Raw genomic sequence first — 12,278 nt, 5'->3', positions numbered from 1 at the left:
TTAGTATAATAAATTTATTAAATACAACCTGAATCTCACTTTAATTGAATGGAATATTCTTTTGTACTTTTTTTATCGACTTAGTTGTTGATAATAATTGCTTATCATTACTATCATTTGTTCCAAATTTTATAAAACTTGAACATCATCATTATTCTAACAAATATTATGTAGATTTTAAACTTTTTTATTATCTATTAAATGAACTAATACTCATATTATCCCAAGAGCTACATTCACGATTCAATTTGATCTCTAAAATTTCAATTTACTCAATTTGATTCTCCAACTTCATATCCGTGACTCACGTTAGTCCTTAACCTAAGATAGTTTGACGACGACCAAGTTAAACTGCCTAACAGCTACTTGATATAATAATTGAAATTTTTTACTTTAATTTACTCAATTTACTCCCTAAGAAGCCTTTAAAACCTTAAGTGAAATTAGCATTAAAAATTTAAAGGCTTTAATTTACAAACATGAAGAAGAGTTTTCATATCAAATTTAATTAGTAATTAATTCAGCGTATAATAACTCTGAATACAATTAGCATCCAACAAGGATAACAACAATAGGAAGGAAAATATGGAATTCAGCTAAACTCTACAAAATTCAGAATATATGAATCATATTTCCTTAAAAATAAAGGAATAAAAAACAAAATTATTTGATAAATATACTACTTACAATAATTGACAATGCTAATCAAATCACTTTATGCTCAAGCTTAATTTTGAAAGGACTAAAGCTGCCTGATCACCACCAAGAAGAAAATAAGGATGCCTCAAAGTAGCCGCGGCCGATAAGCATCCACTCGCCGGGGAATCCCTCTTTGAGATAAGCTTGGTTGCTAAGTCCCAACCTCTACCGGAATCCCCGTCAAGGATTCGAAAATCAAACCGGCTACGAGTAAAGCTCCGACATTTCTTCAGGTCGAATCCACAGTTCCTTAATTCCAAATTGAAATTCTTCAGAGCAGATTTAGACCTTAAGGTTGGTATTGCCATTTGCAAGAGTATAATCCCAGCAGAATACATGTCAAATAGATCAGGACTTTTTAACTGCAATAGTAATGATCATCATCATAGAGGTTCATCTTAGCACCTTTCATGTGTATCTAGAAACAGTAGGTAAAGAAGGAAAAAGCACAATGCATGCATATTTTAAACTGTATTAAGTAAATGGTGCTAGAATTTTAAAATTATAGCTTATTCAAAAACTATAGGAAAATGAGGAATTCAGACTTAGTGTGGTTTACAATCCTAGTGAAAATATTTCTAGTATAGCAACATTAACCAAAGAAATTAATTGAGTTCATGTATTGTTATTAAACTCATTAACATTATAGTTGTTAGAAACAAGAAAGGTGAAATAGAGGAAAAGGTTTTATCCTGAATTCTATAGAATACGATATAATGTACAAATATACAAAATATTTATAGGTAAAGAACAAATGAAAATAATAAATTCATAATATCCTATAACTAATAACAAAAATGATATGTACACACTAAAATTTAATTACCATATATTTGTGTATAAATATGTCTTCAAGGTTCAATTTATATCTTGTATTTTAACATATATCTTATACGTGTGATTAATTAAGTTGTACGGTTGAATTAACAATAATATCATATTAATAAGTACACAGATATGCTAATGATTCTAATACTAGTATGTATGATTCTTTAAACATATCTCTTCCGACAAACTTCTTTAGTTAATAATTTTTGTATAAATACAAATTTAAACACATCATTTTTAGACACACTTGGATAAAAGTTGTCAAGGTCCACTTTGTTTGCCGTATTACCTAAAAAATGAAGTGTTAAACTTGTGTCTATGCAAAAACTTCGGCTAATTTTATATGACTATTGAACCTACTATAATTTTGTGTTTCAAAATTGAAACCCCTACAGAAGGAACTTAAAAAATATTGAGTGCATAAATAGGACAAAGCAACAAAACCTGCCACAATATTGGTGAACGAAAAGATGCAACTGGCTCTGGAGGAAGACTGGTTGTTTCTTCAGGCAGCACATACAATTCTGGGGGACAATAGTCAGGATCCAAAGGGGTAAAATTGGGAACATAATTATTTCCGATTCGCAGATCAGTAGCTGAACCAAAATCAATGAGTTTGATCTGTCCCTGCTTGGTAACCACCAAGTTGGCAGGCTTTATATCCCTGTGAACAATGCCCGAGTCATGAATCTTCTTAAGCGAAATAATCATTTGGCGCATTATTTGCTTGATGATCAAGGCATCTCTTTTCGACGAGTCTATCCCTTGCAAGACTCGTCCAAACATGACAGATTCCAAGTTTGAAGAGAAGTTTCGATCCGTCATGTAGTCGGTAAGAGAACGGCCACTCTGTGTCATCATAACCAGTGGCGGAACTTGAAACAAAATTTTGAGGGCAGATAGAAGATAATTATCAAAAATATTTTGATATGGACTAAGCTCATCTAATCTGATTTTTTTGAATTTGGGCGACATTGCCAAATTTAAAGCCGTTTTTCAGGTTTCGTTCCAAAAAATTAAGGTCAAACTCATCAGATGTAACTTTTTGAGCTTTTGAAGGTTGCATCTCACTTTCTTCGTGATTCATTAAGGTAGAAGAACTATCTGCAATGTTGATATTGTAAAAGTTATATGTTCTCATTCTTAAATATTAGTCTTCCTCTTAAAAAATACATCAATTCTTTGATTTTTCATTATTATTTTATATAAAAATTTGAATATATATCATATAGAATAAGTAAAGAAGAAGTTAGAAGGACAAATATTAAAATTTATAATATTTATTGAATTTTTTTATCAATTTATAAAAATACAATAATATCAATACTTATTGAATATTCTAATATTTTTTATCATATAAAAAATTAAATTAAATAAACAGTAAAATATAAAATAATATTAAATTAAATAAATAAAAATACTTAATTTTTTATATTTAAACTCAAAGGTAAATGGAGTGTTGCTTATTGAATAGAGAGCTGTGAAATGCGAATACACTCAGTTCAGTCCAAATCGTTATTGAACTTGGATACTTTAAGTCATAGTAAAGTATTTTTTAAAAAAGTACTACTAATTTTTTTTGCATTTTAAAAATTTTTAATTGAATCCTTCCGTCCTTATTAGATTTGTAATTAAATCCTTTTTAACAATAAACGTTGCAAAATCATTTTCATTCATCTCACACCACCGTTAAGTTAAATGGTTTTAGAACGACGAAGATTTGATTACAAATTTAAAATCGAATTAGGACCTAACTAAAAAACCTTTAAAGTGTAGCGACTCAATTTCAAATTTGGTAAAACTAAATAGATTAAGAGCAAAATTTTAACCTTTATCAAACAGAAACATAAATAAAAAACACCTCAAACTTCCAAACAAAGCCATTTTCCGCCTTTTGTGAAAAGTGAATTGCTTTTATCAGCAACAAAACTTCCAAGAAACCTAGCACACGTTTCTGGAGCTGCTCTGCAGAGTCTGTAATTGAACCACTCCTCACATTCACCAAATTCTTCTGCTCCTTCAATTCCAACTTTCACCTGCATACACACCTAGAGGAATCAAACTATACCAGAGTACTCTATCAAAACTAGGGATACCTTTTTAAGAATGACTTTGTCCTTAGATTTTGTATCCAACTTTGTTATCACATTCCTCCCCTTATTGCCACTCTTCTTTATCCTCTCTTGTTCTACATTATTTACATTCCTTGGGACCAAAACATCTGAATAAGCAACACCAAATGACCCTTCTCCTAATTTATCTCCAATCACAAGATCACTCCTTTGGAGACTTCTCCTTCCAAATAAACTATCCAAAACCATTTGAATTGGAGCCATAAGATATGCATCAATGGCTCCAACAAGAAGACAAGGCCTTGCAGTTAAGTAAATCCCTGACAAACAAGCAAAAGCAAGAAACCCCCCATTTTTGTAAAACCTAATAAGTCTTCAGTTACATTCTGGAACTTTCCTAGTGTTGTCCAACTCCAACAATAACTCTTTTGGGATGATGTTATCCAAGAATGCATTGCACTTTATGGAGTTAATGTAGTTACTCATGAAACGCTGTCTTAAGAAGGAAATTGTATATGGGGTGGTGGATTTCAGAGGAGAAAAACATATTTTGATGATTGTGATGAAGTGTAGTTGAAGTTGTGCTGATAAGAGAAACCATGATATGTTGTTACTTGTTACATACAATGACTTTGGTTTTATTTTCTTTTAGATAAATAATAAATATACACATTAATGTCAGCATTCAGCAGAGACAGCACTTTTGCCACCTGTTCATCCTTACTTTATCCACATGTTCTATGTATTTTTCTTGGTTCAAAATTACATAAAACTTCATCCAAGAAATCATAAGTCCAAACAATTTGGTTGTTCAAAATATTTAATAAAAAATAAGTAAATAGATAATGGAAACTGAGTGTTTCTCATAACCCCTTTATTCTTTTTGTTGTTTTGAGTATTCAATTTTGACGGGTATTAGTATTTTTTATTTTCAAATAAAAAAATATATAATCATTTTCTTAACTTTATGCAAATTGCTAAATTTAATTTCATATAAGAGCATAAACTCTGAAAATAGTTCGGACTAATTATTTTTAAAAGATTTAGATAATTTTTAGAGTAGAATAATAAATAAATTTTTGAAAATTTATATTTTGAATAAATTAATCTCTAAAAAAAATACCAAAAAAATCTTTTAAGATAACAAACATCAACAAAATACTTCAAATTGTGTAAATTTTAAAGTTTGTTTATCACTTTACTCTAACTTTTACATTGGCATAGATGATTAAAGATTAAATAAACTCTTTATCATTATATATGATAAAATTTAATGACATCTAATCCATATATCTGAAGACTTTGTTGTTGTTAGAATAAAACAAAGGATACAAAATTAAACAATTTTATTTTCTGCATAACACAAATTATAAGTCAACTCAACACAAATGAACCACAATTCACACAAATAACATAACCTAGAAAGTTCACACAACTCCTAAAAGCCAAAATAGAAACCTAAGAAAAAGTTTCTGTTGGCAATTTATGTGCCAGTGAAACACCTTAACCCAACCAAATAAAAAAATTACTAAAAATACCAAAGAAAAAAAAAGGTGTGGATTTAAGAGCCAAGACCAATTGCAAGCTACAGCAATTTTAACAAGCAGGGCTATTCCTTTGAAGGAAGGAGACCGCAGGCCTCACATAAGAGAAGTCTTTGAAGGGGTTGGCACCATTCGGGCTGGCAGCTGGTGAATCGACCACAGGCATATCAGTCCATCGCTTCTCAAAGTTCGCAACGCAATGCTTCCCGGCTACATCCGGCCTAAAATTCGGCTGGATTTCTCTTGCTTCCAACTTCCTCCAGTTGATTTGTTTAAACCACTTGTGGCCTTTAATCTCCACTATCCCCTTAGGTCCACAACCTAAGCGCTTTCCCGCCTCCTTCTGTAGAAGCTGTAACAGACACAAATTATCTTTATCTCAAAGTGAAGAACAAAGGTTTGAATACAACAGTAAGAAAGCAGAAAGCTCAACAAGAAAGGGGAGAAGGAAAGGAACCAAAGGTTCTAAGCAGATAAAAATGGATGCAAATAACATCTGAAATACTAATTTCAGTACAAGCTTAAAATGAAATTACAAAATAACCAACAATGTAAACTGATTTACTTACAGCATTGCGAGAATTACTATCTAAATTTTTTGAAAACAAATGCCAACGAACTTATAATTCAATTAACGAATTAGTATTATGTATCAAAAACAAAAACAGTTATTACCATGATAATGAAACAAAGAGTGGAACAGAAGGAACAATTTTTCTAACATGCATCTACAATTCCAAATTAGAAACAAACACGGACAGTGGATAAATCAGTGAACAGATTGTGATGGTATAATCATGAGATATTGAACCAGAACCAGAGGTCTCGGCACAGCTGCACTGCTGCTGCACCAGGAGAACATTGGAACAGGTCAAACCATCAGAAGTGCCTGCTTTATTCATCATCTTTTCACACTGGGACACTATTTTACACAAATATGAATACATGTATTAGATACAGTACGGTAAGTAAATATGATAAATTACCCCTTTCAACAGAGAATGCGCCTCACTAGACAAAAATGCTGGCAGCTTAATCTTGTCTTTAATTATCTTCTGCTGAATTTTCTCACGGTTCCCACCACAAAAAGGTGGCTGCGGAGGAGAAATGACAAAAAAAACAAAAACTTAGCAACTACAAAAAAAAATGGCAGTTATGACCATTTAGATTAAAACTATTTATTACTTATATAATCACGCTTACACATAGTAATTTGTATCATTGAATAACAGTATGTAGATCCAAATGAACAGCAAAGACATAAATTTACAAGAAACAAGATGCAAACCTTTCCAGTAAGCATCTCAAACAGAAGGATGCCTACACTCCACCAATCAGCAGCCTTATCATGGCCCTTGCCAAGAATAATTTCAGGTGCCATGTACTCTAATGTTCCACACATAGAATTTGATCTTGTACTATCCTCGAATTGCTTTGCTAAACCAAAATCAGTCAACATAACCTAGTAGACCAACAAATAAATCTCAGTACAGTTATTACACATAGAAAGCATGGTTGAATAAAATCATGAAGAAGGAAAAATTACGTGGCCATCAGCATCCAGCAAGATATTTTCAGGTTTTAGATCCCTGTGCATTATTCCATTCGAATGGAGATGTGAAACTGCAGATATGATCTCGGCAGCATATATGCGTGCTAGATCCTCTCTGGATATTCAAAGAACAATAGAGCACGAGTGTTATCCTGTGAACTAATGCAAGAAGCAGAAGAAAAAACCAACACTCGACCAAACTTACCTGAACAAGCCCTGGTGATAAAGTTGAAAGAAAAGATGTCCCCCATTCACGAAATCCAGCACAAGATACAATCTATATTTTGTCTGAAACAGAATAGAACACATCCATTTTCAATTTCTGAATATTATTAGAGACAGTCTTATAATACAAGCCATTTAACAAAAGAAACCAATTTATGAGCAGAGAGCATGATTCCCGACGTAGTTATGATTAGAATTGCAACCACTTTATGAGCAGAGAGCATGATTCCCGACGTAGTTATGATTAGAACTGCACATCAATGCCTCAAACTAACACTTTCTTCATTTAGATTTTGGCCTTTTGGGCAACATACACAATGACAAAAGGCACTAAAAGAAGACAGAATCTAAGAAAAGTACCATACCATTTTGATAAATTATGTCACTAGTGATATATCACCACGATAGCACAAAAGAAGCTACAACATTATCACAATTTGAAAATCAGTACCTGAAATGAGTATCTGAGTTGTACAACAAAAGGATGCTCTATTTGTGTCAAAATATCCCTCTCAGCTTTCATGTACTCAGCATGGTTCTTTTCCAGAATTTTGTCCTTCCTCATAACCTTCATAGCATATATTTCAGAAGTTCCCTTTTTCTTTACCTGATATACTTTTGCAAATGCTCCCTGCCCCACAACCTTCAAAATCTCAAAATCATCAAGGCTAACTCTGTGAATCTTCATGAGACTCCCGCCGTCTTGCAACGATTCCTTGGTGATAACATTGTGAAAGGAAGATTCTTTGATGTCTTTGACCTTCTCTCCAGTCACATCCTCCTCTAGGACCTCTAGTTCCAATGAATCTTCAGTTTCTTGTATGGTGAGCTTTCCAAGCTTCAATGATTGGCTAACACAAGGAGAAGGGCCAACCAAAGAATGTGAACGAGTGTAAATGATTTCAGGCTCATTATAAACCAGCTCACTAGATTCTTCGAAATACTCTGCAGCAGCAGATTCAATATTATTTACTTCTACTGAGGGTGGAACTGTAACCGGACCAAAGACATCTGAGAAATCTAGCTCAATGTGATCTATGATTACGTTTTCAGGAAGACTTGTAGGAAAGAGCAACTGAGCCTGTTTAGGCTTATATGTGCCAGCCGTAGTCAAACCAGAAAGCTGAGAGGAAACCATTTCTTTGTCCCACTAATTAAAATGGGATCTAAATATGCTGATGGCCAAACTAATAAAGACTATAGATTAATCACTCCAAAGTTCCCCAAGAACCCAACCGCCGATTCTTTCCTGTCAACAGCCTGAATTAGGAGGAAATTGATGTATGCAAATGGTGTTCCCAAGAATTTTGGCAGCAAGGAGAGCAAAATCCAGCAGAAGAGGAGGCTGCTGTTGTTTCCCGAGTCACAGGAAACGAAGAATGCTCCAGTGGTTGTTGAACTCATGAAGATCCAATTCACAATCTGTTCAAACTCATCCAACAAAGAAAAGGAGGAATCAAAATCAGAGAGACATGGCATACACAAAAGCAACTTCCTTTGTTACCATAATGTAATCCCACAAAGTATAAACAAAGCACAACTTAAGCTGACAACAAAAATAGAAATCCAATAATATGGATCTCAACCACCAATCTTAAATAAATAGAATCATTTTAGACAAAAAAAAAATACCAACAACTACTAAAAAGGGTGAATAATTAAAAAATTATCAAACATGGATGCTTCCTAGTCCAAGAAAGTAATCCGTCATTGAACATCGGTATCAAAGATATGATAAAACAACAATCTATACTTCAATGGACATCAAGATCAAACTCATGACAAAATGTCAAAATTCCCAAAACACCAAATCACGGATCCAAAAGTCCCCAAAAAACCCAGAACTAGGGTCAAAACCCCAAAGGACAAAAGCACACAATTCACAAGCTACAAACATCAACTCATCATCTTCATATAAAGATAAACAAAAGCATTATCAAACAAGCCAACCCACCAGAACAAACAGAACTAAACAATTAATTAATTAATTAAACGCTACAAGCTAACCTACAAGACGGGATTTGAAAAATAATAAAAGATGATGGTTTGAAAGCAAAGGAAGACAAAAAATCGAAACTTTGGAAACGGATATAAGAAATTTGAGTTGGTTTTCTTACCTGAGAAGGTTGCGGGGGAAGGGAATTGGGGGAAAAAGGCGTTGTTTTCACAGAAAAATAGAGGAAAGGAAAAGAGGGATTCCGATTTCAATTAAACATGTGGAAGAGCACTCGCGTCGCCGCTTAAACATGTTAATTAGGTGCTACGTGGCTTCATGTGATTAGTTATTGGTGCCAATTGAGTGATTGACCAAGTGTATATTGGGTCCCACTTGTTTTCTTTCCTTTTTTTTGTGTAATGGGTTTTTCTTTTCATGTTTTGTACTTGTTGGAATGTGAGGATGGGGAATATGCTTCCGAAATTTGGTTCCTCCACTTGCGTGTGCTAATTTTGCGGTGCTCATTTGGATTAGAGGAATTTCTTCTTTTATCTCAAAGCATATTTAATGATAACGATAATGTCCAGCAACACGCATTATGCGTTTTTTGTACCACGAAAAAGGCCACGTAGACATGGCAATGGGTCCCAGGGGCGGAGACATGCTCCCATCTCCCGTCACTTGGACAATTTTTAGTAGAAAATTTTTTCGATTTTTATTTATGATCTACCTATCATAAAAAATAACTCTACAATAGTTATTATCTCATAAATAATAAATAAAAATTTAAAATATTTTTCTCTTTTTTATTAAAAAAATTAATTTNTAATTATAATTTAACAACATAAATAATATTTAATATTAATTTAATATAATTATTTATATTAATTATGATTTAAATAATTAATATGCATTATTAATATAAATTATTAATTAAATAAAAAATAATTATTTAAATAATTATTTTTATTCTTTTTATTAGCTACATGTCAAAAAATTATTGAAAGGGAAAAACCCTTCTTCAGAGGGCACATACAATAATAGGACCTCCAAAATTTAGCCGTTGGAGTTGCTCTTATAATTTGTTTTGTCTCGTTCCCGGGACAGATGACAAGGACCCTGTATCCGTCGAGAATTGGGGTCTCTACAGATATTTACGAATTTTTTAAAAAAATTCAAAACATTTAAAAAATAGAAAAATAAAAAACTAAAAGATAATTAACTTTTAACATAGTTTAAATTCTAAACTTAGTATTATAATTTAATGTCCCAATTTTTCAGTAAAAATTCAAACTCTAAACCCTAAATTCAATTTCACAATAACAAAATTTATCTCTAAATCTAAATTTATCAATTAACAAAATTCAAATCCTAAACCTAAATCCAATTTCACATTAATAGAATTCAAACCATAGCAATTTCATCAATTAAAAATCAAAACATATATATATAATTAGTGAGTGACGGCAGGGCAGAGGCGGATCAGAGACAGGGACGGTGAATCTTTGAGCAGGAAGCAGTGAGTGATGCAGTGAGAGGAAGAAGGTAAGCAGTAGTGGATCTCCTCTAACGACAATGAAGGATGGCTCTTCTCTGACAGCAACGAAGGCAGCTCTCCTATGAACAGTGACGATGAAGACAACTTTCCTTTAGACGGTGACGAAAACTGCGATGGTTCTCCTCAACCACGCGGCGTGAAGACAGCTCTCCTATCCTCTGGATGGCGACGAAGTGGCGACGATTTTCTTCTCCTCAGGCGCATGGCATGAAGACGGCTCTCCTCTCCTCTGGACGGCGACAAAGCGGCGATAGTTCTCTTCTCCTCAGACACGCGACGCAATGACTGCTATGGTGCTAGTGGCTTTGAGAGTGAGAAGAAGAAGCAATGTGAAGGGAAAGCACGGTGGTGAAGGGGGAAGAGGATGGCGGACAGCAATGGAAGAAACGGGAGAGTGAATCTCCTCTGATAGAGTTTGTGATGGACTGCTGAGAAAAGGGAGAATGTGGTTGTTAGGATTTTGTGAATTGTGAAACTTATATGTATTAAGGACAGTTTAGTCATTTTTTTACACGGTATTATACGGGTCTTCACGAGACGGAAATTTCTATCCCTGTCTCCGTGCGTCCTGTTTATTATATAGGTCTCCATCTTCGATCTCCGCAGAAAAAAATTATCCCCAAATCCGTTTTTTAACGGATAAATTTCTATGAATATCCACCTACCGAAAAAAATTACCATTCCTAAAAAAAAGATATTTTTTAATTTAAATTAAATAATATTATATTTATTAATATGCATAATTTGTGAAATATTTGTCATTTTAAATAATTATTTTATATTTTGGATATAAAAGTTAAAAAAATTATATTCAAATTTCAAGTATTCTACACTCGAGATGTGTCATATTTTTTTAAAATATCTTGGATGCACATGAGATTAATTATATTTATATAAATTGTATATCTTGGATGCACCTGAGATCAATTATATTTATGTAAATTGTACATATTTAAAATACTGTGCATTCAAGATAAGGCAATAATTTTTTAAACTCAATACATGTGAGATCTGTGTAAAAGTAAATTAGATATTTTGTATTTTAAATAGTTATGTAAAAAAAATCACCTATATAAAAGTTTGAACCTCAAAAATCATTATAATTCATCCAACACACTACATTCTCTTTTTTTTTAATTCACATATATGACTATTAATGAGTTTTTCTTTATGATTATTTACTCAAATGCGGTCATAAAAAATTATGAAGAAAGAGTGATATTTTAGTGTAATTTTCCTTTAATATTGTGCATATTTGTCGACTTTATTCTCTATATATGCTGAAAAATGTCATTTTGATCAATATAGAGACAATAGGTTCCAAGAAAGTTAGAAGAGTCGGTTATAAATTCTTATAGCGTTGTCGAATGGAGAGTTTCAAACCAAGATATTTTAGGTCGAAGTTGATGACCATGTGAGAGTAATGTTCGAGGTGCATGTGAGGTTAATATGATGCCACAACATGTGATAGAATGGTATGTTGTAGTTCATGATGTAGGTGGTGGTGGTGGTGGTGGTCGTGGGCATTTCTCTTCGATCCCACAAGCAGTCTTGGTAGTAGCAATATTTATTCACCGTGTTAAACTGAGTGATCACATAGAAAAAGAGGAGAGTGAGTCTCATTCAGCTTACGTTGCTGAAACCAGGTCATCTAACGAGAATAATTTCTTCGATGAGTATATGCCGGAGACTCTAGCTGGTGGGGATGCTCGGTTTCTTCTTCCTCCACCTTTAGCTATAGTGAGGTTGACGCCTATCATCGAACAGGACCTCAACCCGCTGTCACGTGGGATGGCTATGAAATTGTAAAAAATCTCTAGTGCACGTCCCAATCAGCTTACCACCTATTCGCAAACTAAGATGG

At 33.2% G+C, this 12,278-nt stretch overlaps 1 protein-coding gene and 1 pseudogene across 1 annotated transcript; both read right to left on the bottom strand.

The window, feature by feature from the left end:
- Window positions 1-585: 585 nt before the first annotated feature.
- LOC107485323 (serine/threonine-protein kinase STN8, chloroplastic-like) lies at window positions 586-4,200 on the bottom strand (annotated as a pseudogene).
- Window positions 4,201-4,928: 728 nt separating this feature from the next.
- Window positions 4,929-9,192, bottom strand: LOC107485340 (serine/threonine-protein kinase AtPK2/AtPK19). Its single transcript, XM_016105856.3, has 7 exons — window positions 9,038-9,192; window positions 7,372-8,342; window positions 6,901-6,983; window positions 6,690-6,810; window positions 6,432-6,605; window positions 6,130-6,237; window positions 4,929-5,495 (listed from the first exon to the last, which is right to left on the bottom strand). Exons 2-7 carry the CDS (start codon window positions 8,056-8,058, stop codon window positions 5,196-5,198), a joined length of 1,473 nt encoding a protein of 490 aa, XP_015961342.1. The 5' UTR covers window positions 8,059-8,342; window positions 9,038-9,192; the 3' UTR covers window positions 4,929-5,195.
- Between the last annotated feature and the right edge of the window lie 3,086 nt (window positions 9,193-12,278).

This window comes from Arachis duranensis, chromosome 4 (genome assembly GCF_000817695.3).
Source record: "Arachis duranensis cultivar V14167 chromosome 4, aradu.V14167.gnm2.J7QH, whole genome shotgun sequence".
NCBI classification, from domain to species: Eukaryota; Viridiplantae; Streptophyta; class Magnoliopsida; order Fabales; family Fabaceae; genus Arachis; species Arachis duranensis.
Note: the sequence above shows the minus strand (reverse complement) of the source record. Positions and strands in the feature narration are given on the sequence as shown.

Excerpts from the sequence above, each read along its gene's own strand:
- LOC107485340 (XM_016105856.3), bottom strand. The coding sequence starts at position 8,058 with ATGGTTTCCTCTCAGCTTTCTGGTTTGACTACGGCTGGCACATATAAG. Across the intron at positions 6,811-6,900 it reads TATCACCAGGGCTTGTTCAG|AGAGGATCTAGCACGCATAT; the intron begins GTAAGTTTGGTC and ends TTGAATATCCAG. Across the intron at positions 6,238-6,431 it reads TTGAGATGCTTACTGGAAAG|CCACCTTTTTGTGGTGGGAA; the intron begins GTTTGCATCTTG and ends TCTCCTCCGCAG.